The 24,893-nt window shown below is 42.0% G+C and overlaps 1 protein-coding gene and 7 non-coding genes across 8 annotated transcripts in view; all 8 read left to right on the forward strand.

The window, feature by feature from the left end:
* The first annotated feature begins 16 nt into the window (after window positions 1–16).
* LOC133444527 (leucine-rich repeat-containing protein 3-like) overlaps window positions 17–24,893 on the forward strand; it is an 89,393-nt gene continuing 64,516 nt past the window's right edge. Inside the window, exon 1 of the mRNA XM_061722367.1 lies at window positions 17–302. Within this exon, the coding sequence (XP_061578351.1) occupies window positions 17–302 (286 nt within the window). The remainder of the gene's footprint in view (window positions 303–24,893) is intronic.
* On the forward strand, window positions 1,171–1,242 carry trnap-agg (transfer RNA proline (anticodon AGG)). The gene has a single exon. It is a non-coding gene; the product is annotated as a tRNA-Pro (tRNA).
* Window positions 8,158–8,229, forward strand: trnap-ugg (transfer RNA proline (anticodon UGG)). The gene has a single exon. It is a non-coding gene; the product is annotated as a tRNA-Pro (tRNA).
* On the forward strand, window positions 9,993–10,064 carry trnap-ugg (transfer RNA proline (anticodon UGG)). Its single transcript has one exon. It is a non-coding gene; the product is annotated as a tRNA-Pro (tRNA).
* trnap-agg (transfer RNA proline (anticodon AGG)) lies at window positions 17,261–17,332 on the forward strand. The gene has a single exon. It is a non-coding gene; the product is annotated as a tRNA-Pro (tRNA).
* On the forward strand, window positions 18,178–18,249 carry trnap-agg (transfer RNA proline (anticodon AGG)). Its single transcript has one exon. It is a non-coding gene; the product is annotated as a tRNA-Pro (tRNA).
* On the forward strand, window positions 23,252–23,323 carry trnap-agg (transfer RNA proline (anticodon AGG)). The gene has a single exon. It is a non-coding gene; the product is annotated as a tRNA-Pro (tRNA).
* trnap-ugg (transfer RNA proline (anticodon UGG)) lies at window positions 23,885–23,956 on the forward strand. Its single transcript has one exon. It is a non-coding gene; the product is annotated as a tRNA-Pro (tRNA).

Below are 24,893 nucleotides of genomic sequence, written 5' to 3' on the forward strand. Positions count from 1 at the left end.
TGAATTTAATTTAATTATGGTGGATTCTGGCGCAACAAGGCACATCGTGACAGACATCACCAGATTTGAGTTTTTCGACGCAAGCTTCAAGCCACAGAGTCACGTTCTGGAGTTGGCTGATGGGGTGAAAACCAGCGGAGTTGCGGAGAAAAAGGGTACTGCCAAGTTTCATCTGAGAGACATCAACGGGAGAGTTGTGGATGTGCTGCTGACGGACATGCTGTATGTCCCGTCATTTACGCAGGACATATTCTCCGTCAAAGCGGCAACTGCCCAAGGAGCAACGGTAATCTTCAAAGAAGGTCAGAACAGACTCATTCACAAAAATGGTGCAGTTTTTGACATTCATGTGTGTGACAGACTGTTTTATCTGAAAACAGTTAAGGACCTAAGTGATGTTTGCAATGGTTGCTATGACATCCAGACGTGGCATGAAATTTTAGGCCATTGTAATTACGATGATGTGTTGAGTCTGGAGAGTGTTGCAAAGGGTATGAAAATTAAGAACAAATCTGAAAAGTCTGAAATGAAATGTGAAGTGTGTATTCAAGGAAAATTTGCACAGAGCCGAAATCGAGAACCAGATGAAAAAACAAAGGGTGTTCTAGAACTAGTACATGCAGACCTGGCACGACCAGTACAGCCTGTAGCAAAAGATGGATTTAGATATGCTTTAGCGTTTACTGATGACTATTCTGGTGCCATCTTTACTTATTTCTTAAAAGCCAAGAGTGATGCTGTTAAAGGTACAGAAAAGTTTATTGCTGATGTTGCACCTTATGGTTAAATTAAAGCTTTAAGATCAGATAATGGAACTGAATTTACATCATGTGATTTTCAGTCACTGCTCAGCAGAAATTCCATTAGACATGAAAGATCAGCCCCTCATTCCCCCCATTCAGAATGGGACAGCTGAAAGAAGTTGGAGGACTTTATTTGGGATGGCCCGGTGCATGTTAATTGGGAGTAATTTACCAAAAGAGTTGTGGACTTATGCAGTTCAGGCTGCTGCAATTATTCGTATTCGGTGTTACAACAGACGGCTCAAGCAAACTCCATACACTGTGTTAACTGGAAAGAAGCCTGATCTCTCTCAAATGAGAATTTTTGGGTCAGAATGCTCTGCCTACAATCATGATAAGAAAAAGCTGGATGCACACTGAGTTTTGTGGCTCGTTGGTCTAGTAGTATGATTCTCGCTTAGGGTGCGAGAGGTCCCGGGTTCAATTCCCGGACGAGCCCCTGACTTATGTAAGTTGTAGTTTTCTCCACCAAGTAGCAAAACTCATAGGACTTCAACCAGGCCAGAAAGTCCCACCTACTTCTTCAACCGGTCTATCAAGGTATTATGGTCAACCATGTCAAATGCAGAACTGTGAGACCACGATTGAAATGTCGCCACTATCCGTATTGGAGCAGATGTCGTTACGGACTTGAACTAGAACTGTCTTAGTGCTGGGATGTGGAAACTTGACTGGAGAACATCAAAACACTTATTTAATGTTAGGAGTTTGTACACACGTTGAAAAACAGCTTTTTCTACGATTTTACTAAGAAAGGGGAGGTTTTATACGGGCCTATAGCTGTTCATAAGTGACTTCTCTAGACTGGCACAGAGGAACAATACCTGAAAGCTGAGACTTATTCAAAACGTCTGAAAGCTCTGAGGCCATACAATGTGCAACACTCTTAAAAAACCCTGTTGCCAGAGTATCAAGGCAGCAAGTGGTGGAATTCAGGTGGTGTATGATGTCAGCCAGGTTCCTATGAGTAATTAGAGACAATTGTGTCCAGGTTTCTCTCATTGGACACAGAGGCTGAAAATATATCCTGTGACTACCATTGAAACACTGACTGACTGTCTGATTTTCTCAACTTTGTCGCAGAAATGAGTGTACTCTGCAACGCAGTCAGTCATCGAATTGATGTTGTTTCCATGGAGATGGTCCCAATCTAACACAGTCTCACAGTCACACTCACATGTCAACAGCCCTACTTGAGTTTCTAAATGTTGATGATGATCTGACATGGGTCTTTGGTTTTTTAATTTAGAAAAACATTTTATGTGTTGCTAGTTATGAGTTTTGAGGCTCGTTGGTCTAGTAGTATGATTCTCGCTTAGGGTGCGAAAGGTCCTGGGTTCAATTCCCGGACGAGCCCCAGTGACTTATGTAAGTTGTAGTTTTCTCCACCAAGTAGCAAAACTCATAGGACTTCAACCAGGCCAGAAAGTCCCACCAAGTTCTTCAACCTGTCTATCAAGGTGTTATGGTCAACCATGTCAAATGCAGCACTGTGAGACCACGATTGAAATGTTGCCACTATCCTTATTGGAGCAGATGTCATTACGGACTTGAACTAGAACTGTCTTAGTGCTGGGATGTGGAAACTTGACTGGAGAACATCAAAACACTTATTTACAGTTTTTCACAATTGTTTAAACACATTTATTGGAACATCAGACACAATGTGCACAACCTGAAACCCATTTTTCAGGTGGCTGAACCAATCCTGCTGAACTCCAAGCACATTTACTGCTCTAGACTCACCTTCCCATTCCATACCACACATTTCTCACAACACTACACACAATTCCCAATACCCTGCACACTCTTCCTGATTTCCCTCTCTTGCTGTTCACACAGAACACACAGTCAATCACATTTCTAAACTCCAAAGGCTGTTGTGCAACATGCAATCAGCAATTTGCCATTTAATTCATATTCATTGATGAAGCGGGGTTCAACCTTGTAAAAAGAAGGCGCCGAGGGAGGAATATCATCGGCCAGCGTGCCATCACAAAGGTCCCTGGCCAACGTGGAGGGAATATAACAATGTGCGCTGCCATCAATCACCACGGCGTCCTCCATCTCCATGCCACCCTTGGCCCCTACAACACTGCACTTCTTCTAGCATTCCTGGACCAGCTCTACAATATCATTTTCCAGCCAGACCAGATGGAGGACACAGAGGTGGTCAGGTTCGTTGTTCTCTGGGACAATGTCAGTTTCCACCGGGCTGCTCTGGTCCGTGAGTGGTTCAGGGTCCATCCAGAAGTTGATGTCCTATATCTCCCTCCATACTCTCCCTTCCTCAGCCCAAGTGAGGAGTTTTTCTCTGCCTGGAGATGGAAGGTATACGAGAGAAATCCTCAGACACGGATCCCACTGCTGCAGGCCATGGAGGACGCATGTGGCGATGTCTCTGCTGAGGCCTGTCAAGGCTTCATGCGGCGTTGTAGGAGATTCTTCCCCCGCTGCTTGGCCAGGGAGAACATCGCTGCTCGGCCAGAGAGAACATCGCTGCTTGGCCAGGGAGAACATTGCCTGCGACGTGGATGAGGTCCTGTGGCCAGCCAGGGATGAAAGGCAGTATGCTGCCTAATACTTTTGTTCTGATTCTATTTTCTGTCAAGTTTTCATCCACAGCTTGCTGTGATGTCCAGTGGACTGCACATTTTGAGTCCAAATACTGTAAAATATTATTTGTTGTTACAGTAAAGAATTGTGTGTTGTTTTCCATTTGAGTAGCCTATACATAAGAATACTATATGGTGATACATTACATCTAACAGCTGAAGGTGTAACACTGAACATACAAATGCTTGATTCTACTGAGGAATTCATTCATTCATTCATTCATTCATTCATTTATTCATTCATTCATTCATTCATTCATATAGAGTTTTCCATTCTGCACATCAGTGTTCAGTGGGTGGTTAGAAATGTCTACTCAAATGATGTATGTGTTTGGCATTTGAGAAGGAAATACCATTTAGTGAAGAGTTAACACTGTTTTGAAGGTAGAGTTTGCTTTTGCAAGAGAAGTGTAGGATTTTGCATTTTGTGTGTGAGTTTTGTAATTTGTGTTTAGAGTTTTGAGAAAGTGAGGTATTCCATCAGGAAATGTGTTTAAACAAGTTATGTAATACTATATGTATAAGGTATGTTGAACTTGCTTCGTAGTACAGGCCCCCGGTCTATCAAGGTATTATGGTCAATCATGTCAAAAGCAGCACTGTGACACCACGATTGAAATGTTGCCACTATCCGTATTGGAGCAGGGGCCTGTACTACGAAGCAAGTTCAACATACCCAGGATATCTTTTCCTTATCCAGATTCACTAACCCGGACAATTGCAATCACGCTAAGCGGTCACACGACGGTGGTTATCAACTCGGTATATCAACCCAGGTTTCTCCAATCTGGATATGAGCGCGTGCACATAAAAGGGGCGGTGTTTTCAGCGCATGACCAAGTCCGCTGTCAGAGCCGTCAGAGCCGCTTATTTCAGTAGCGAAGAGCAAACAATAATTTTACGGAAATATGATGAGTATAGGCATATAATACAGGCAAAAAGCAACATAGTTGCAGCTGCAAAATGCAGGAAAGACAGCTGGCAAAAGATCGCTGACTGTATAAATGCGTAAATTCATAGGGATATAAACATATATTTGAATATTCTGGGAATCTTAATCTTAAACTGTAAACCATGATCAGCAATATTAAAATAATAAAAGGCTTGCAATATTTCAGTTGATTTGTAATGAATCCAGAATGGATGACATTTTTTTGTTTTTGTGTTTGCATTACAGAAAATCACAATATTCTAATTTTCTGAGACAGTCCTGTGTATATATTGGTTCTCTAACTATTGTTGTTGACCGATAACTTGTGCTGATGCTGTACCAAAGAATTGTTTTTTTTTATTTATTTTATTTAATTTTTTATTTTTTCAGGAGGGGGGTATTTAGTATTTTAAAGTGACTTCTCAGAATGTTCGAGGGACGAAATTGAAAATCCCTTTTTTGTTATCCCCTTACAAATGCATCTTCTTTTTGATTTCTTCTTGATTTATTTATTTAATTGGTATTAGTTTTGGATTGACTGTACATCGGATTTTGGGTGATGATTTGTTTTATTTATTCATTGATTGATTGATTTTTTATTTTCTCCTCCACCTCTTTTTTCTTTTTTTCCTTTTTTTTTTGGATCGTTCATACAGGTACTCATCAGGGAAAGCAAAGGGGTTTTGGCGGTCCCTGAATACGCGTTCTCTTCGGAGGGATCCTCTCACGATCCGCGCACCGAGCTCCACTGGATTCTCTTCGAAAGGGCATGCCATTTTCCAAGAGAGCTGATTGGTCAGTGGGCGGTGCTTTTATACCCGGCGATCTGTATCTCGAACATAACCTGCTCCGGAGCAGGTTAGCTGTTCAGCATAAGTTACCATGGCGATGTACCCCGGTAAGAAGTGAACCACCGTCGTAGTCCTGAAAACCCAGGGTTAAACCTGAAGTTACCTCGCTAACCCCAAATCCCGCTTCGTAGTACAGGCCCCAGATGTCATTACGGACTTGAACTAGAACTGTCTTAGTGCTGGGATGTGGAAACTTGACTGGAGAACATCAAAACACTTATTTTTATTTACACAGGCTGAATCCAATTAATTAAACAAGACAGAGTATAGTACAGGAGTGGCATAAATAAATAAACAAATTCCAAATCAAGGTCACTGGCTTCCAGTTCAATGTGGAAATGGCCATCTTCTTCGCCAAAGTCACCCTCTGTTACAATAAATAAATAAATAAACAAACAACAAAATCGCTTGATAGTATTCAAAATACAAGCTCACAAAACATTGCATCATGGGACATTATTGTATAGGTGTTTTTTTAAGACAGCATGCTCTGTGTTATAGCAGATCTGTTATTTGTTACACTCACCTTCAATTATTGATGATGTATTCAGTGGATCATTTTCATTGGCTTTTGGATCAAGGTTGTTTTTTTCATCATCATTACCTTCAGTTATAAAAAAAAACAAAAAAACAAATAAGCTTCATTCACACACACAACATATTTAAACCCAAGTAACTGCAATTAGTTGACATTCAAGTTTGCGGCTGTAGTTCAATTTGAATAACTTACCTGTTACTCCAGCTGTATGCCAAACAACATTGAGAAGATGGATTCCATTGTGACACTGGGAATACTAGGAAGAATGTGAAACTGTCTTATTACAGTATACACAGAAATGTCGCTTCCTTCTTCTCCTTCTTCCTTGCTCTTGTTCTTCCATGCTGATATTACTAGTCTGGGAGAGTTGAACTCACCTCATATTATAGCAGGAGGGGCGGGGACACTGCATTGTTTCAAATTTACAGTTTACACGATGTGTGATGCAGCCATCGAGAGTCATCAAACGGCCATCAACACTTCTGTGAATTAGTGTACTCTGCAATGCAGTCAGTCATCGAATTGATGTTGTTTCCAAAAACATTTTATGTGTTGCTAGTTATGAGTTTTGTGGCTCGTTGGTCTAGTAGTATGTAGTAGTAGTATGATTCTCGCTTAGGGTGCGAGAGGTCCCGGGTGCAATTCCCGGACGAGCCCCAGTGACTTATGTAAGTTGTAGTTTTCTCCACCAAGTAGCAAAACTCAGAGGACTTCAACCAGGCCAGAAAGTCCCACCAAATTCTTCAACCGGTCTAACAAGGTATTATGGTCAACCATGTCAAATGCAGCACTGTGACACCACGATTGAAATGTTGCCACTATCCGTATTGGAGCAGATGTCATTACGGACTTGAACTAGAACTGTCTTAGTGCTGGGATGTGGAAACTTGACTGGACAACATCAAAACACTTATTTAATGTTAGGAGTTTGTACACACCTAGAAAAACAGCCTTTTCCATGATTTTACTAAGAAAGCGGATGTTTTATACAGGCCTTTAGCTGTTCATAAGTGACTCTCTAGACTAGCAAAGAGGAACAATACCTGAACGCTGAGACTTATTCAAAACGTCTGAAAGCTCTGAGGCCATACAATGTGCAACACTCTTAAAAAGCCCTGTTGCCAGAGTATCAAGGCAGCAAGTGGTGGAATTCAGGTGGTGTATGATGTCAGCCAGGTTCCTATGAGTAATTAGAGAGAATTGTGTCCAGGTTTCTCTCATTGGACACAGAGGTGGAATATATCCTGTGTGTACCATTGAAACACTGACCGACTGTCTGATTTTCTCAACTTTGACGCAGAAAGTAGTGTACTCTGCAATGCAGTCAGTCATCGAATTGATGTTGTTTCCATGGAGATGGTCGCAATCTAACACAGTCTCACAGTCACACTCACATGTCAACAGCCCTACTTGAGGTTCTAAATGTTGATGATGATCTGACATGGGTATTTGGTTTTTTATTTTAGAAAAACATTTTATGTGTTGCTAGTTATGAGTTTTGTGGCTCGTTGGTCTAGTAGTATGATTCTCGCTTAGGGTGCGAGAGGTCCCGGATTCAATTCCCGGACGAGCCCCAGTGACTTATGTAAGTTGTAGTTTTCTCCACCAAGTAGCAAAACTCAGAGGACCTCAAACAGGCCAGAAAGTCCCACCAAGTTCGTCAACCGGTCTATCGAGGTATTATGGTCAACCATGTCAAATGCAGCACTGTGAGATCACGATTGAAATGTTGCCACTATCCATATTGGAGCAGATGTCATTACGGACTTGAACTAGAATTGTCTTAGTGCTGGGATGTGGAAACTTGACTGGAGAACATCAAAACACTAATTTAATGTTAGGAGTTTGTACACACCTTGCAAAACAGCTTTTTCTATGATTTTACTAAGAAAGCAGATGTTTTATACGGGCCTTTAGCTGTTCATAAGTGACTCTCTAGACTGGCACAGAGGAACAATACCTGAAAGCTGAGACTTATTCAAAACGTCTGAAAGCTCTGAGGCCATACAATGTGCAACACTCTTAAAAAACCCTGTTGCCAGAGTATCAAGGCAGCAAGTGGTGGAATTCAGGTGGTGTATGATGTCAGCCAGGTTCCTATGAGTAATTAGAGAGAATTGTGTCCAGGTTTCTCTCTTTGGACACAGAAGTGGAATATATCCTGTGTCTATCATTGAAACACTGACTGACTGTCTGATTTTCTCAACTTTGTCACAGAAATTAGTGTACTCTGCAATGCAGTCAGTCATCGAATTGATGTTGTTTCCATGGAGATGGTCCCAATCTAACACAGTCTCACAGTCACACTCAGATGTCAACAGCCCTACTTGTGTTTCTACATGTTGATGGCGATCTGACATGGGTATTTGGTTTTTTAAGTTAGAAAAACGTTGCATGTGTTGCTAGTTATGAGTTTTGTGGCTCGTTGGTCTAGTAGTTTGATTCTCGCTTTGGGTGCGAGAGGTCCTGGGTTCAATTCCCGGACGAGCCCCAGTGACTTATGTAAGTTGTAGTTTTCTCCACCAAGTAGCAAAACTCATAGGACTTCAACCAGGCCAGAAAGTCCCACCTACTTCTTCAACCGGTCTATCAAGGTATTATGGTCAACCATGTCAAATGCAGCACTGTGAAATCACGATTGAAATGTTGCCACCATCTGTATTGGAGCAGATGTCATTACGGCCTTGAACTAGAACTGTCTTAGTGCTGGGATGTGGAAACTCGACTGGAGAACATAAAAACACTTATTTAATGTTAGGAGTTTTTACACACCTTGAAAAACAGCTTTTTCTATGATTTTACTAAGAAAGCGGATATTTTATACAGGCCTTTAGCTGTTCATAAGTGACTCTCTAGACTGGCACAGAGGAACAATACCTGAAAGCTGAGACTTATTCAAAACGTCTGAAAGCTCTGAGGCCATACAATGTGCAACACTCTTAAAAAGCCCTGTTGCCAGAGTATCAAGGCAGCAAGTGGTTGAATTCAGGTGGTGTATGATGTCAGCCAGGTTCCTATGAGTAATTAGAGAGAATTGTGTCCAGGTTTCTCTCATTGGACACAGAGGTGGAATATATCCTGTGTGTACCATTGAAACACTGACTGACTGTCTGATTTTCTCAACTTTGACGCAGAAAGTAGTGTACTCTGCAATGCAGTCAGTCATCGAATTGATGTTGTTTCCATGGAGATGGTCGCAATCTAACACAGTCTCACAGTCACACTCACATGTCAACAGCCCTACTTGAGTTTCTAAATGTTGATGATGATCTGACATGGGTATTTGGTTTTTTATTTTAGAAAAACATTTTATGTGTTGCTATTTATGAGTTTTGTGGCTCGTTGGTCTAGGATTATGGTTCTCGCCTAGGGTGCGAGAGGTCCCAGGTTCAATTCCCGGACGAGCCCCAGTGACTTATGTAAGTTGTAGTTTTCTCCACCAAGTAGCAAAACTCATAGGACTTCAACCAGGCCAGAAAGTCCCACCTAGTTCTTCAACCGGTCTATCAAGGCATTATGGTCAACCTTGTCAAATGCAGCACTGTGACACCACGATTGAAATGTTGCCAACATCCGTATTGGAGCAGATGTCATTACGGACTTGAACTAGAATTGTCTTAGTGCTGGGATGTGGAAACTTGACTGGAGAACATCAAAACACTAATTTAATGTTAGGAGTTTGTACACACCTTGCAAAACAGCTTTTTCTATGATTTTACTAAGAAAGCAGATGTTTTATACGGGCCTTTAGCTGTTCATAAGTGACTCTCTAGACTGGCACAGATGAACAATACCTGAAAGCTGAGACTTATTCAAAACGTCTGAAAGCTCTGAGGCCATACAATGTGCAACACTCTTAAAAAACCCTGTTGCCAGAGTATCAAGGCAGCAAGTGGTGGAATTCAGGTGGTGTATGATGTCAGCCAGGTTCCTATGAGTAATTAGAGAGAATTGTGTCCAGGTTTCTCTCTTTGGACACAGAAGTGGAATATATCCTGTGTCTATCATTGAAACACTGACTGACTGTCTGATTTTCTCAACTTTGTCACAGAAATTAGTGTACTCTGCAATGCAGTCAGTCATCGAATTGATGTTGTTTCCATGGAGATGGTCCCAATCTAACACAGTCTCACAGTCACACTCAGATGTCAACAGCCCTACTTGTGTTTCTACATGTTGATGGCGATCTGACATGGGTATTTGGTTTTTTTAATTTAGAAAAACATTTTATGTGTTGCTAGTTATTAGTTTTGTGGCTCGTTGGTCTAGTAGTATGATTCTCGCTTTGGGTGCGAGAGGTCCCGGGTTCAATTCCCGGACGAGCCCCAGTGACTTATGTAAGTTGTAGTTTTCTCCACCAAGTAGCAAAACTCATTGGACTTCAACCAGGCCAGAAAGTCCCACCTAGTTGTTCAACTGGTCTATCAAGGTATTATGGTCAACCATGTCAAATGCAGCACTGTGAGACCACGAATGAAATGTTGCCACTATCCGTATTGGAGCAGATGTCATTACGGCCTTGAACTAGAACTGTCTCAGTGCTGGGATGTGGAAACTTGACTGGAGAACATCAAAACACTTATTTAATGTTAGGAGTTTGTACACATGTTGAAAAACAGCTTTTTCTATGATTTTACTAAGAAAGGGCAGGTTTTATACGGGCCTATATCCGTTCATAAGTGACTCTCTAGACTAGCACAGAGGAACAATACCTGAAAGCTGAGACTTATTCAAAACGTCTGAAAGCTCTGAGGCCATACAATGTGCAACACTCTTAAAAAACCCTGTTGCCAGAGTATCAAGGCAGCAAGTGGTGGAATTCTGGTGGTGTATGATGTCAGCCAGGTTCCTATGAGTAATTAGAGACAATTGTGTCCAGGTTTCTCTCATTGGACACAGAGGTGGAATATATCCTGTGTCTACCAGTGAAACACTGACTGACTGTCTGATTTTCTCAACTTTGTCACAGAAATTAGTGTACTCTGCAATGCAGTCAGTCATCGAATTGATGTTGTTTCCATGGAGATGGTCCCAATCTAACGCAGTCACACTCACATGTCAACAGCCCTACTTGTGTTTCTAAATGTTGATGATGATCTGACATGGGTATTTGTTTTTTTAATTTAGAAAAACATTTTATGTGTTGCTATTTATGAGTTTTGTGGCTCGTTGGTCTAGGATTATGATTCTCGCCTAGGGTGCGAGAGGTCCCAGGTTCAATTCCCGGACGAGCCCCAGTGACTTATGTAAGTTGTAGTTTTCTCCACCAAGTAGCAAAACTCATAGGACTTCAACCAGGCCAGAAAGTCCCACCTAGTTCTTCAACCGGTCTATCAAGGCATTATGGTCAACCTTGTCAAATGCAGCACTGTGACACCACGATTGAAATGTTGCCACCATCCGTATTGGAGCAGATGTCATTACGGACTTGAACTAGAACTGTCTTAGTGCTGGGATGTTAAAATTTGACTGGAGAACATAAAAACACTTATTTAATGTTAGGAGTTTGTACACACGTTGAAAAACAGCTTTTTATGACTTTACTAAGAAAGGGGAGGTTTTATACGGGCCTATAGCTGTTCATAAGTGACTCTCTAGACTGGCACAGAGGAACAAAACATGAAAGCTTAGACTTATTCAAAACGTCTGAAACCTCTGAGGCCATACAATGTGTAACACTCTTAAAAAACCCTGTTGCCAGAGTATCAAGGCAGCAAGTGGTGGAATTCAGGTGGTGTATGATGTCAGCCAGGTTCCTATGAGTAATTAGAGAGAATTGTGTCCAGGTTTCTCTCATTGGACAAAAAGGGGGAATATATCCTGTGTCTACCATTGAAACACTGACTGACTGTCATATTTTCTCAACTTTGTCGCAGAAATTAGTGTACTCTGCAATGCAGTCAGTCATCGAATTGATGTTGTTTCCATGGAGATGGTCCCAATCTAACACAGTCTCACAGTCACACTCACATGTCAACAGCCCTACTTGAGTTTCTAAATGTTGATGATGATGTGACATGGGTATTTGGTTTTTTTAATTTAGAAAAACATTTTATGTGTTGCTAGTTATGAGTTTTGTGGCTCGTTGGTCTAGTAGTATGATTCTCGCTTAGGGTGCGAGAGGTCCCGGGTTCAATTCCAGGACGAGCCCCAGTGACTTATGTAAGTTGTAGTTTTCTCCACCAAGTAGCAAAACTCATAGGACTTCAACCAGGCCAGAAAGTCCCACCAAGTTCTTCAACCTGTCTATCAAGGTATTATGGTCAATGTTGGACCACACCCAGTGATCATGTGGACTGTTATAAATGTATATGAACAATTTCAGGATTATGAAGACCAGTGAAGCCAGACTTTGGCCTTTCTTCCTGAAGTCAGAGTTTTATGACCGCTGCTGCTAACCTCCTGGTCAGTTTATGACCAATGCAGCCTGGCTCGAGTTTATGACCCCCGCTGCATGGCCCCAGATCAAAGCAGGACAGCGAACATCCAGGAAACCAGGTTCCTGCCAGGCCTCAAAGCGGGCTACTGCCTCTTTGAACAGGCCGCCATGCCATGAACTACAACCCCCAGCATGCCTTGCGTTGGGGGGGCAGCGCCTACAAGCGGCGCGCATCCAATCGCAAACGAGGCAGTGATGTTGTCACCGCAGCGCGCGGAGGATCAAAACGCCGCCGCTGCATCGTTTTTCTCTCTCTTCCGATCAACCTTCCGTCCTGAGCAGGTGGATCTTTTGGCTGCGGGCCAATGATCCCATCTCCTCCTCCCCCCCTGAGAGGGGGAGAGAAGATCCAGCGGAGCGTTGCTCCACGGCCGGCTCATGCTCTGCAGCCCCTCCCTCCAGCTTGGCCTGGAGAGCCGCTGCGGTCCTGGAGCGAGGCAGCGCTCCATCCCTCCTGCTCCTCCTAACCTTTCCTCTGCTTGAGTTCTTTTAGCCCGGAAGCCAGACTCTTCCAGGTCCGTGAGCCCGCGCCTTGGTGATGAACGGCGACGGCCCTGATTCCAGTGGACTGTCCCCGCACGCCTGGAGGCGCGTCAAGAGGCTCCGTGATCGGAGAGATCTACCCGGCTGTGCGCACGCAGCAAGACTGCATTTCTTTTCAAAGGAGGAACGTGGAGAGCAAGCTGAGCGGCTGCCCGCCCCGGGGAACCCCTGCAGGATCGTCCTGCCCGTGAGGTCCCCACAGGACTGAGCCGAGCCGAGCCGCATGATGGAGCCGAGAGAAACGACGCCGCATCGGACTGGAACCCCGACAGAACCCGCAGCTTCCCGATCCCGACCGGAAGGCATGAGGTTTTGAGTCTGAGTGTACTAGTTTAGTTTAGAAAGTTTCAGAGCTAAATCTGTGTTCAGAGCTGAGTTTACTGCATACATCACTATCATTGCTATCATTATTGTGTTCGACTATTTGGTCGTCGCCACTTTCTGCTAGTCATTCATGTTTTAAGCGCCGTTTCGCCAGTTGATCACAGTTTAAACACCGGGATCACCATCCGGTCTAATTGCACGTGGTGTGGTTACAGTCCCGCCATCTTTAAATACCGCAGCCATCTTTCACCCAAGTTGTTGAACTGGAGAGGTTCGTTGATATCATGTTACTGCTTTGATTTCTTTTTTTTTCCATGCATTTAACTTTCATTTCATTTTTATTGATTGTTGTTTTTCTTAATTAATGGTTTTATAATGATGTAGTGTGCCATCAGGATTTATCTGGGTATTCAATTACATCTGCTTTGATACCCGTATGTAAATGAATTCTGATTGATTTTTAATGAGTGGTTTCTGTTGTTTCATGCAAGTTTCGGTCACAAACTGATTGTTTGAGCAGAGCCAGTGCTCGAATCTCACTCCTTCAATTATATTACAGTTTTTTCTGAATGCTTAAGTACATTTTTTGTAACATTGGCTATTTTTGCTAAACTCTACACACAAATGAGAAAAACTTTCACCAAATTATCTAAACGTTATAGTTCTCTTGTAAAAGCAAACACAGTTTGATTACAGTTTTTTCTGAAAGCTTAGGCGCTAATCATGTTCTTGTAGCACAATTTCTAAAACTATTAACACACATAGCAAAACCACTCACTGAGTTAGCGAAATTAAAAGCACAAATACTGCTTTGCACTCAGTTTGTAATTTTGTAACACACACTTTTCAAAACTGTAGGCACAATTCGCTGCTTACACTCAATTGCCAAATTTCCAAAACCCTCCTAGCAAAATTATACACATGTATGGCTATTATTTACACTATTTTGCCAACTGTCTGGCACACTTTCACATGTGAAAACAATTTTAGAGAATTAGTTCACTTTGCAATCAGCGTAAGCACTATAAATAAGCCACAGGTAAGCTGTCTGTGTGGAGTACAATGGAAGGAGCAAGAAGAGTAAGAATCAGAGGAGTTGGAGGAAGAGGACGTGGAGGTGAAGAAGCGAGAGGTTTAGAGGAAGTTAGAGGAAGAGGACAAGGAGCAGCAAGAGGAGGACGAGGAGGGGGATGAAGAAGGGCCAGAGCAGACCTGATATGTCATCATATGGGACAATGTTAGTTTCCATAGGGCTGCTTTGGTCCGCAACTGGTTTACCGATCACCCACTCTTCATGGCACTCAACCTCCCCCATACTCTCCATTCTTACTGTAAATCCAATTGAAGAGTTCTTTTCTGCCTGGCGCTGGAAAGTCCACGACCGCCTTCCCCATCAACACACAGCCCTTTTACAAGCAATGGAGGAGGCATGTGGAGATATTGAGCAGGCATCATGTCAGGCCTGGATACGGCATGCAAGGAGGTATTTTCCCCGGTGCCTTGGACTGGAGGACTTCGCATGCGATGTGGATGAGATTTTGTAGCCGGACCCAGAGAGACGGCATGATGTAGGCTGATTGTCTCTTTTTTGTGAATGTATTATTTTGTGTTCTGTGCTGTGTCTTTGTTTTGACGAGTGTGAATAAACACCAATACTTGAAGTTTGGTCCCTGTGTGTTTACAGAACTATGACAAAAGTATGACCTCAAACTGACCTAGCCTACCTTGTGCACAGAAAAAGAAAAAAGACAGATGTGTTTTGTATTCATACCATCAGTGTGTAGTTGGCACATTATGTGCTTAGTAAATGATGGCATGTGTTTACTGTCTGATATGAAAACACCATTTTTACTAAGGTGTGTAGAGTTAATCAAACTGTGTTTGATTTTGCAAGAGAACTATAAAGTTTTGATAATTTGGTGAAAGGTTTTCTCATTTGTGTGTAGAGTTTAGCAAAAATAGCCAATGTTGCAAAAAATGTACTTAAGGATTCAGAAAAAACTGTAACTCTACACACCTTAGTAAAAATGGTGTTTTCATATCAGACAGTAAACACATGCCATCATTTACTAAGCACATAATGTGCCAACTACACACTGATGGTATGAATACAAAACACATCTGGCTTTTTTCTTTTTCTGTGCACAAGGTAGGCTTGGTCAGTTTGAGGTCATACTTTTGTCATAGTTCTGTAAACACACAGGGATCCAAACTTCAAGTATTGGTTTTTATTCACACTCGTCAAAACAAAGACACAGCACAGAACACAAAATAATACATTCACAAAAAAAAGACAATCAGCCTACATCATGCCGTCTCTCTGGGTCCGGCCACAAAATCTCATCCACATCACATGCGATGTCCTCCAGTCCAAGGCACTGGGGAAAATACTTCCTTGCATGCCGTATCCAGGCCTGACATGATGCCTGATGCCAATCGGATTGAAGAATGGAGAGTATGGGGGGAGGTTGAGTGCCATGAAGAGTGGGTGATCGGTAAACCAGTTGCGGACCAAAGCAGGCCTATGGAAACTAACATTGTCCCATATGATGACATATCAGGTCTGCTCTGGCCCTTCTTTTTCCCCCTCCTCGTCCTCCTCTTGCTCCTCCTTGTCTTCTTCCTCTAACTTCCTCTAAACCTCTTGCTTCTTCACCTCCACGTCCTCTTCCTCCAACTCCTTCACCTCCACGTCCTCTCCCTCTTGCTTCTTCACCTCCACGTCCTCTTCCTCCAATTCCTTCACCTCCACGTCCTCTCCCTCTTGCTTCTTCACCTCCACGTCCTCTTCCTCCAATTCCTTCACCTCCACGTCCTCTTCCTCCAATTCCTTCACCTACACGTCCTCTTCCTCGGCCTCCTCTGATTCTTACTCTTCTTGCTCCTTCCATTGTACTCCACACAGACAGCTTACCTGTGGCTTATTTATAGTGCTTAGGCTGATTGCAAAGTGAACTAATTCTCTAAAATTGTTTTCACATGTGAAAGTGTGCCAGACAGTTGGCAAAATAGTGTAAATAATAGCCATACATGTGTATAATTTTGCTAGGAGTGTTTTGGAAATTTGGCAATTGAGTGTAAGCAGCGAATTGTGCCTACAGTTTTGCAAAGTGTGTGTTACAAAATTACAAACTGAGTGCAAAGCAGTATTTGTGCTTTTAGTTTGGCTAACTGAGTGAGTGGTTTTGCTATATGTATTAATAGTTTTAGAAATCGTGCTACAAGAACATGATTAGCGCCTAAGCTTTCAGAAAAAACTGTATACTATACTTAAACCTTAATCATCTGAGACTGATTTTCTGCTGTTAAGTTATCATTTTTCCCTGGATTAAGGCCCCGAGGTGGTGCCCCATACGAGAATTATTATCATTTTGAAGATTCAATTTGATAAATAGTCGACTTTATTAATTATTAATAATTATTAATAATATTCATTAATAGCCTTCGATAACTGATCAGCTTAGCTACCTGAGTTGCACAACATCAACCATGTCAAATGCAGCACTGTGAGACCACGATTGAAATGTTGCCACTATCCGTATTGGAGCAGATGTCATTACGGACATGAACTAGAGCTGTCTTAGTGCTGCGATGTGGAAACTTGACTGGAGAACATCAAAACACTTATTTAATGTTAGGAGTTTGTACACACCTTGAAAAACAGCTTTTTCTATGATTCTACTAAGAAAGTGGATGTTTTATACTGGCCTATAGCTGTTCATAAGTGACTCTCTAGACTGGCACAGAGGAACAATACCTGAAAGCTGAGACTTATTCAAAACGTCTGAAAGCTCTGAGGCCATACAATGTGCAACACTCTTAAAAAACGCTGTTGCCAGAGTATCAAGGCAGCAAGTGGTGGAATTCAGGTGGTGTATGATGTCAGCCAGGTTCCTATGAGTAATTAGAGAGAATTGTGTCCAGGTTTCTCTCATTGGACAAAAAGGGGGAATATATCCTGTGTCTACCATTGAAACACTGACTGACTGTCTGATTTTCTCAACTTTGTCGCAGAAAGTAGTGTACTCTGCAATGCAGTCAGTGATCGAATTGATGTTGTTTCCATGGAGATGGTCCCAATCTAACACAGTCTCACAGTCACACTCACATGTCAACAGCCCTACTTGAGTTTCTAAATGTTGATGATGATGTGACATGGGTATTTGGTTTTTTAATTTAGAAAAACGTTTTATGTGTTGCTAGTTATGAGTTTTGTGGCTCGTTGGTCTAGTAGTATGATTCTCGCTTAGGGTGCGAGAGGTCCTGGGTTCAATTCCCGGACGAGCCCCAGTGACTTATGTAAGTTGTAGTTTTCTCCAACAAGTAGCAAAACTCATAGGACTTCAACCAGGCCAGAAAGTCCCACCAAGTTCTTCAACCGGTCTAACAAGGTATTATGGTCAACCATGTCAAATGCAGCACTGTGACACCACGATTGAAATGTTGCCACTATCCGTATTGGAGCAGATGTCATTACGGACTTGAACTAGAACTGTCTTAGTGCTGGGATGTGGAAACTTGACTGGACAACATCAAAACGCTTATTTAATGTTTGCAGTTTGTACACATGTTGAAAAACTGCTTTTTCTATGATTTTACTAAGAAAGGGCAGGTTTTATACGGGCCTTTAGCTGTTCATTAGTGACTCTCTAGACTGGCACAGAGGAACAATACCTGAAAGCTGAGACTTATTCAAAACGTCTGAGAGCTCTGAGGCCATACAATGTGCAACACTCTTAAAAAACCCTGTTGCCAGAGTATCAAGGCAGCAAGTGGTGGAATTCAGGTGGTGTATGATGTCAGCCAGGTTCCTATGAGTAATTAGAGACAATTGTGTCCAGGTTTCTCTCATTGGACACAGAGGTGGAATATATCCTGTGTCTACCAGTGAAACACTGACTGACTGTCTGATTTTCTCAACTTTGTCACAGAAATTATTGTACTCTGCAATGCAGTCAGTCATCGAATTGATGTTGTTTCCATGGAGATGGTCCCAATCTAACACTGTCTCACAGTCACACTCACATGTCAACAGCCCTACTTGAGTTTCTAAATGTTGATGATGATCTGACATGGGTATTTGTTTTTTTAATTTAGAAAAACATTTTATGTGTTGCTAGTTATGAGTTTTGTGGCTTGTTGGTCTAGTAGTATGATTCTCGCTTAGGGTGCGAGAGGTCCCGGGTTCAATTCCCGGACGAGCCCCAGTGACTAATGTAAGTTGTAGTTTTCTCCACCAAGTAGCAAAACTCATAGGACTTCAACCAGGCCCGAAAGTCCCACCAAATTCTTCAACCGGTCTATCAAGGTATTATGGTCAACCATGTCAAATGCAGCACTGTGAAATCACGATTGAAATGTTGCCACTATCCGTATTGGAGCATTGACATTACGGACTAGAACTAGAACTGTCTTAGTGCTGGGATGTGGAAACTTGACCGGAGAACATCAAAACGCTTATTTAATGTTAGGAGTTTGTACACACCTTGAAAAACAGCTTTTTCTATGATTTTACTAAGAAAGGGGAGGTTTTATACGGGCCTTTAGCTGTTCATAAGTGACTCTCTAGTCAGGCACAGAGGAACAATACCTGAACGCTGAGACTTATTCAAAACGTCTGAAAGCTCTGAGGCCATACAATGTGCAACACTCTTAAAAAACCCTGTTGCCAGAGTATCAAGGCAGCAAGTGGTGGAATTCAGGTGGTGTATGATGTCAGCCAGGTTCCTATGAGTAATTAGAGATAATTGTGTCCAGGTTTCTCTCATTGGACACAGAGGCGAAATATATCCTGTGTCTACCATTGAAACACTGACTGACTGTCTGATTTTCTCAACTTTGTCACAGAAAGTAGTGTACTCTGCAATGCACTCAGTCATCGAATTGATGTTGTTTCCATGGAGATGGTCCCAATCTAACACAGTCTCACAGTCACACTCACGTGTCAACAGCCCTACTTGAGTTTCTAAATGTTGATGATGATGTGACATGGGTCTTTGGTTTTTTAACTTAGAAAAAACATTTTATGTGTTCCCAGTTATGAGTTATGTGGCTCGTTGGTCTAGTAGTATGATTCTCGCTTTGGGTGCGAGAGGTCTAGGGTTCAATTACCGGACGAGCCCCAGTGACTTATGTAAGTTGTAGTTTTCTCCAGCAAGTAGCAGAACTCATAGGACTTCAACCAGGCCAGAAAATCCCACCTAGTTCTTCAACCGGTCTGTCAAGGTATTATGGTCAGCCATGTCAAATGCAGCACTGTGACACCGCGATTGAAATGTTGCCACTATCCGTATTGGAGCAGATGTAGTGACTTGAACTTTAGAACTTTGAGACCATCAAAACACACTTTGCTATTCACGGATACAAGGATGTGGGTTTCATAACGCGGCCGTCGTTGCTGACCCATAATTATTTACATTTTTTACAACCACGGGAATGCTACAATCCGTTTTTCTTCACCTCAGTAGTCTTCTTGTAGGAGAGCTACATCATTAGGAGAAACCAGGTCGTTAGCGGGTATAGAAGGGCAAAGTTTTACATAGAAAGGTAAGCCAAATTTGGCAGTTTCTTTTGCTGCATGGTCAGCTGAAGCATTGCCTAGTGAAAACAGGGTTGGACTGGGTGTGGGCTTCACATTTAACAAAGCAATAGATGAAGGTAGTTGACAGGCTTGTAACAGTTCACCAATCAATTAACCACATTTATCTCCGAGGATGAGATAAATCCTCGGTTCGCCCACAATATATAAAATCTATAAAATACAATATACACAACCAAAAGCGTATCTGGAATCTGTATAGATTGTAACAGTTTTACCTTTTGATCAGTATATATAGTTTCATCTACTTGGGTGGAGCTGGAGGAGGAGGGCAAGGTGGCGCTTTCAACAATTAAGAATTATCACAAATTGTATAACCTGCGTATGGTATTCCATTTTTAAAAGTAGAGCCGTCAGTGAAGAAAACAGGAAAGGTCAGGACGAGTGTTAAAGACAGAGGTGTCAAAAGTATTCACATTCATTACTCAGGTAGAAGTATAGATATTAGAGTTCAAAAATACTCCTGTAGAAGTTGAAGTATCAACTCAAAAATTATTTTTTTTTTCAAGTAAAAGTATAAAGTACTGGTTTCAAAAGTACTTAAAGTATAAAAGTAAAAGTAATATAAGCGGGGAAAAACCATTAAGGCTAAAAGCCATTGAAAATGAATGCATCTTAGTATAATGCAAATATATTAAAGAACCACATATGTGCATTATTGAGCATTAACATGTGTTTCAGAGAGCAGACACGTACAAACCAATTATGTTTATACTTCTCATCCAACCACAACCAAATTCACTCCATCCGGATGGCACAATTTAACTGGATAGTTTTTTAAAGGCCGAAATGAAATAGAGTAAGGCTGTTTTTAAAACGTAAGGAGTAAAAAGTAAAGATAATTGCGTGAAAATGTAAGGAGTAAAAGTAAAAACCGTCTGAAAAATAATTACTCCAGTGAAGCATACACAACCAAAATTTCTACTTGAGTAAGGTAATGAGGTATTTGTACTTCGTTACTTGACACCTCTAGTTAGAGATTAGTTATACATGCATTCAGAGACGTTATAGTTGGCTCACAGACAGATTTCCATGCACTTACATGATGAAGTTACCATAGGCAGGATAAGATTATGTAAATTGGGATGCTCTGATTTGGCTCACCACAATGGGAGCCGATCATTGGCTGGTTCCTCTGCGCCTCCTATCAGCGCTCAACCTGTGTAGGAAACACTTTTGAAAAAGACATTAGTATTTTCATACATTTCAGATTCTTTTTTTTCTGCGTTATCCAGCCCTACCCTTTGTTGAGGGCAATTAGCAAATATATATTTTGCATGTACCCTGGAGGAAATCCATCAATCTGATCTTGTGACAGACCACAATTCTCTTTTGCTGTCAACAGTATTTTAGCATAAAGTTCCCTGGGATTATCATCTACTTCCCTTTGAACTGTTAAGGCAATGAATATTATAAAAGGTCTGAGCTTGCTCGGTGTGATTTTGGCAACAGCTGTGGGATTAAAGGGAATTCTACAAGCATCAAGTACTTTGCGCATCAAGTACTTTACTTTTCAAATCATGTGGCAAAGTTAGTTTAACAGCTGTTTCCTCTAGCCATTTTTGTTTATTTATTTAAAATCTCTTACTATTGGGCCGCTCGGTGGCGCAGTGGGTTAAGCAGCGGGCCATATACTGAGGCCTACAGTCCTCGTCCTGCAGCGGTCGCGGTTTCAAATCCAGCCCGTGCACCTTTGCTGCGTGTCTCCCCCGTTCTCTCTCTCTACCCCTTTACAGTCTGCATCTTCAATAAAGGGCCACTAGAGCCCAAAAAAATCTTTAAAAAAAAAAAAAAAAAATCTCTTACTATTATTTGGCTCCAAATTTTGTAGGCAACAGATCTTGGATTTTTGTAAAATCCAGTCGTCATCAGAAGTGTCATCGTCATTTGATTCTTTAATCAGTTTCACCGGATAAAGGTTTTGATTTTATCATTTAACTGGTTCTCTAATTTCATTTTTGTCTGCGTTGTGTTTTTAAATCCTTCTAGTAGAGCCATCAGCTTTTTTATTTTGATCAGTAAGCGAAGCTATTTGGGATTCTGCATTACGGCGTCTACTTTCATCCCTCCAAAAATCTGAGGGAGTTTGAAGTGCTTTTAGTTATTTTAACAATATTTAATACTAACTAAGTAACAAACAAAACTAACAAATAAAACTATCGGTACCGTGATTACCATACATGTATTTAAAGAACTGAAAAACTTCCCAAAAACTTTTCATTTTTCTTACTGTAAGATCCCTCCAAAAAAACTTTCAATTACACTCACTTTTACCCACAAATCATCAGTCTACTTGAGCATACAAATCATTCCTGTTGATGCAAAGAAGAGCGAGTCGATTCTTGCAGAAATGAAATATACCTCATTTTGGGAGAGCGTGTCATCCCCACTTATAAAATAAACAGTTCCTCTACATACAGTATGTCTATTTCTCACAAATATATCAGTGTTCCAACACTTACGGACCCCACGTCCTGCATATGCATAAGAATAGTCCCCCTGGACTATCTTTTTATTGGTACTCAGACCAACCATGGCGCTCTTGGCCATTTCTCTCTTTAATGTTACCCGAGATAATAAACCTTTTTTTAGAAGACCAAGTCAAATTCTAAGGCGGGATAAGCAGGACATTCTCACAACACAGTCAAATTCAAGTGTTATGAAATTGCCAGCATTCCTAAAAACATCTCTACAATAACCTTCCCAATAACACAAAATAATAAAAATAACCTTCACAACCACACAGCGGACTTACCTAAAATTTCAGGATGACGTCAACCTTCTCTGGCACTCCAGTTCACAGACTTTCGACAACAGCCCAGAAACAATAATTTGGGATTTTGTAAATGGACCCCTTACCTCTGAAAAATTTAGATAGAAGTCGCTGGTTGTGTCGTTGGTCTGAAAAAAGGAGTTCCCATCGAAAGTCTATTGTCATCCAGGTCACAAGCACCAAATTGTTGAGGAATTTATCAAAAACCAGTTCAGGAGTCCGCTGTGGGATTCAAGATTTTATTTAGCCGGCGTTCAGCAGACCAACACAGACACAGTGTCTCGGACGGTGGGCTGACATCGAGTGGTTCTGTAACAAGCTTTTTATACAAGAACAAACAACAGAATTAAACAAGTCAGTGAGACAGTCAGAGGTGTGAATCTTTAGCTTTGGGACCACCCCTGAGGGATCAGGAAGTCCGTATATGGTCTTTGTCTCTGTGGGGGCTGGAAGTCTCGGCAGGGATGCAAGACGCCGGACCTTGCGTGACAATGTCCCGGCAGGGGTCTTCAGGAACTGGAACCTGCATGTCTATGTCTTAAGGGGGCACAGGCCAAAAGCAATCTGCAAGGTGTCGTTGTGTCCCTGCAGGGGTCATTTGCTGTTGGAATGCTCTGCAAGGCGTCGTTGTGTCCCTGCAGGGGGGCCAAACGGTCGGCAGTCAGTCATCGAATTGACGTTGTTTCCATGGAGATGGTCCCAATCTAACACAGTCTGAAAGTCACACTCACATGTCAACAGCCCTACTTGAGTTTCTAAATGTTGATGATGTGACATGGGTCTTTGGTTTTTTAATTTAGAAAAACATTTTATGTGTTGCTAGTTATGAGTTTTGTGGCTCGTTGGTCTAGTAGTATGATTCTCGCTTAGGGTGCGAGAGGTCCCGGGTTCAATTCCCGGACGAGCCCCAGTGACTTATGTAAGTTGTAGTTTTCTCCACCAAGTAGCAAGGGGAGGTTTTATACGGGCCTATAGCTGTTCATAAGTGACTCTCTAGACTGGCACAGAGGAACAATACCTGAACGCTGAGACTTATTCAAAACGTTGGAAAGCTCTGAGGCCATACAATGTGCAACACTCTTAAAAAACGCTGTTGCCAGAGTATCAAGGCAGCAAGTGGTGGAATTCAGGTGGTGTATGATGTCAGCCAGGTTCCTATGAGTAATCAGAGAGAATTGTGTCAAGGTTTCTCTCATTGGACAGAGAGGCGAAATATATCCTGTGTCTACCATTGAAACACTGACTGACTTTCTCAACTTTGTCACAGAAATTAGTGTACTCTGCAATGCAGTCAGTCATCGAATTGATGTTGTTTCCATGGAGATGGTCCCAATCTAACACAGTCTCACAGTCACACTCACATGTCAACAGCCCCACTTGAGTTTCTAAACGTTGATGATGATGTGACATGGGTCTTTGTTTTTTTAATTTAGAAAAACATTTTATGTGTTGCTAGTTATGAGTTTTGTGGCTCGTTGGTCTAGTAGTATGATTCTCGCTTTGGGTGCGAGAGGTCCCGGGTTCAATTCCCGGACGAGCCCCATTGACTTATGTAAGTTGTAGTTTTCTCCACCAAGTAGCAAAACTCATAAGAATTCAACCAGGCCAGAAAGTCCCAGCTAGTTCTTCAACCGGTCTATCAAGGTATTATGGTCAACCATGTCAAATGCAGCACTGTGAGACCACGATTGAAATGTTGCCACTATCCGTATTGGAGCAGATGTCATTACGGACTTGAACTAGAACTGTCTTAGTGCTGGGATGTGGAAACTTGACTGGAGAACATCAAAACACTTATTTAATGTTAGGAGTTTGTACACACGTTGAAAAATAGCTTCTTCCATGATTTAACTAAGAAAGGCGAGGTTTTATACGGGCCTATAGCTGTTCATAAGTGACTTTCTAGACTGGCACAGAGGAACAATACCTGAACGCTGAGACTTATTCAAAACGTCTGAAAGCTCTGAGGCCATACAATGTGCAACACTCTTAAAAAGCCCTGTTGCCAAAGTATCAAGGAAGCAAGTGGTGGAATATGATGTCAGCCAGCTTCCTATGGATAATTAGAGAGAATTGTGTCCAGGTTTCTCTCATTGGACACAGAGGTGGAATATATCCTGTGTCTACCATTGAAACACACACTGACTCTCTGATTTTCTCAACTTTGTTGCAGAAATTATTGTACTCTGCAATGCAGTCAGTCATCGAATTGATGTTGTTTCCATGGAGATGGTCCCAATCTAACACAGTCTCACAGTCACACTCACATGTCAACAGCCCTACTTGAGTTTCTAAATGTTCATGATCAGTGGATTACCAGCTTCCTGAGTGACAGGAGGCAGCAGGTGAGGCTGGGGAGCATCACATCCAGCACCCGCACCATCAGCACTGGCGCCCCCCAGGGGTGCGTCCTCTCACCACTGCTCTTCTCCCTCTATACGAACGACTGCACCTCAGGGGACTCGTCTGTGAAGCTCC

Source organism: Cololabis saira, chromosome 5 (genome assembly GCF_033807715.1).
Source record: "Cololabis saira isolate AMF1-May2022 chromosome 5, fColSai1.1, whole genome shotgun sequence".
Taxonomy (NCBI): domain Eukaryota; kingdom Metazoa; phylum Chordata; class Actinopteri; order Beloniformes; family Belonidae; genus Cololabis; species Cololabis saira.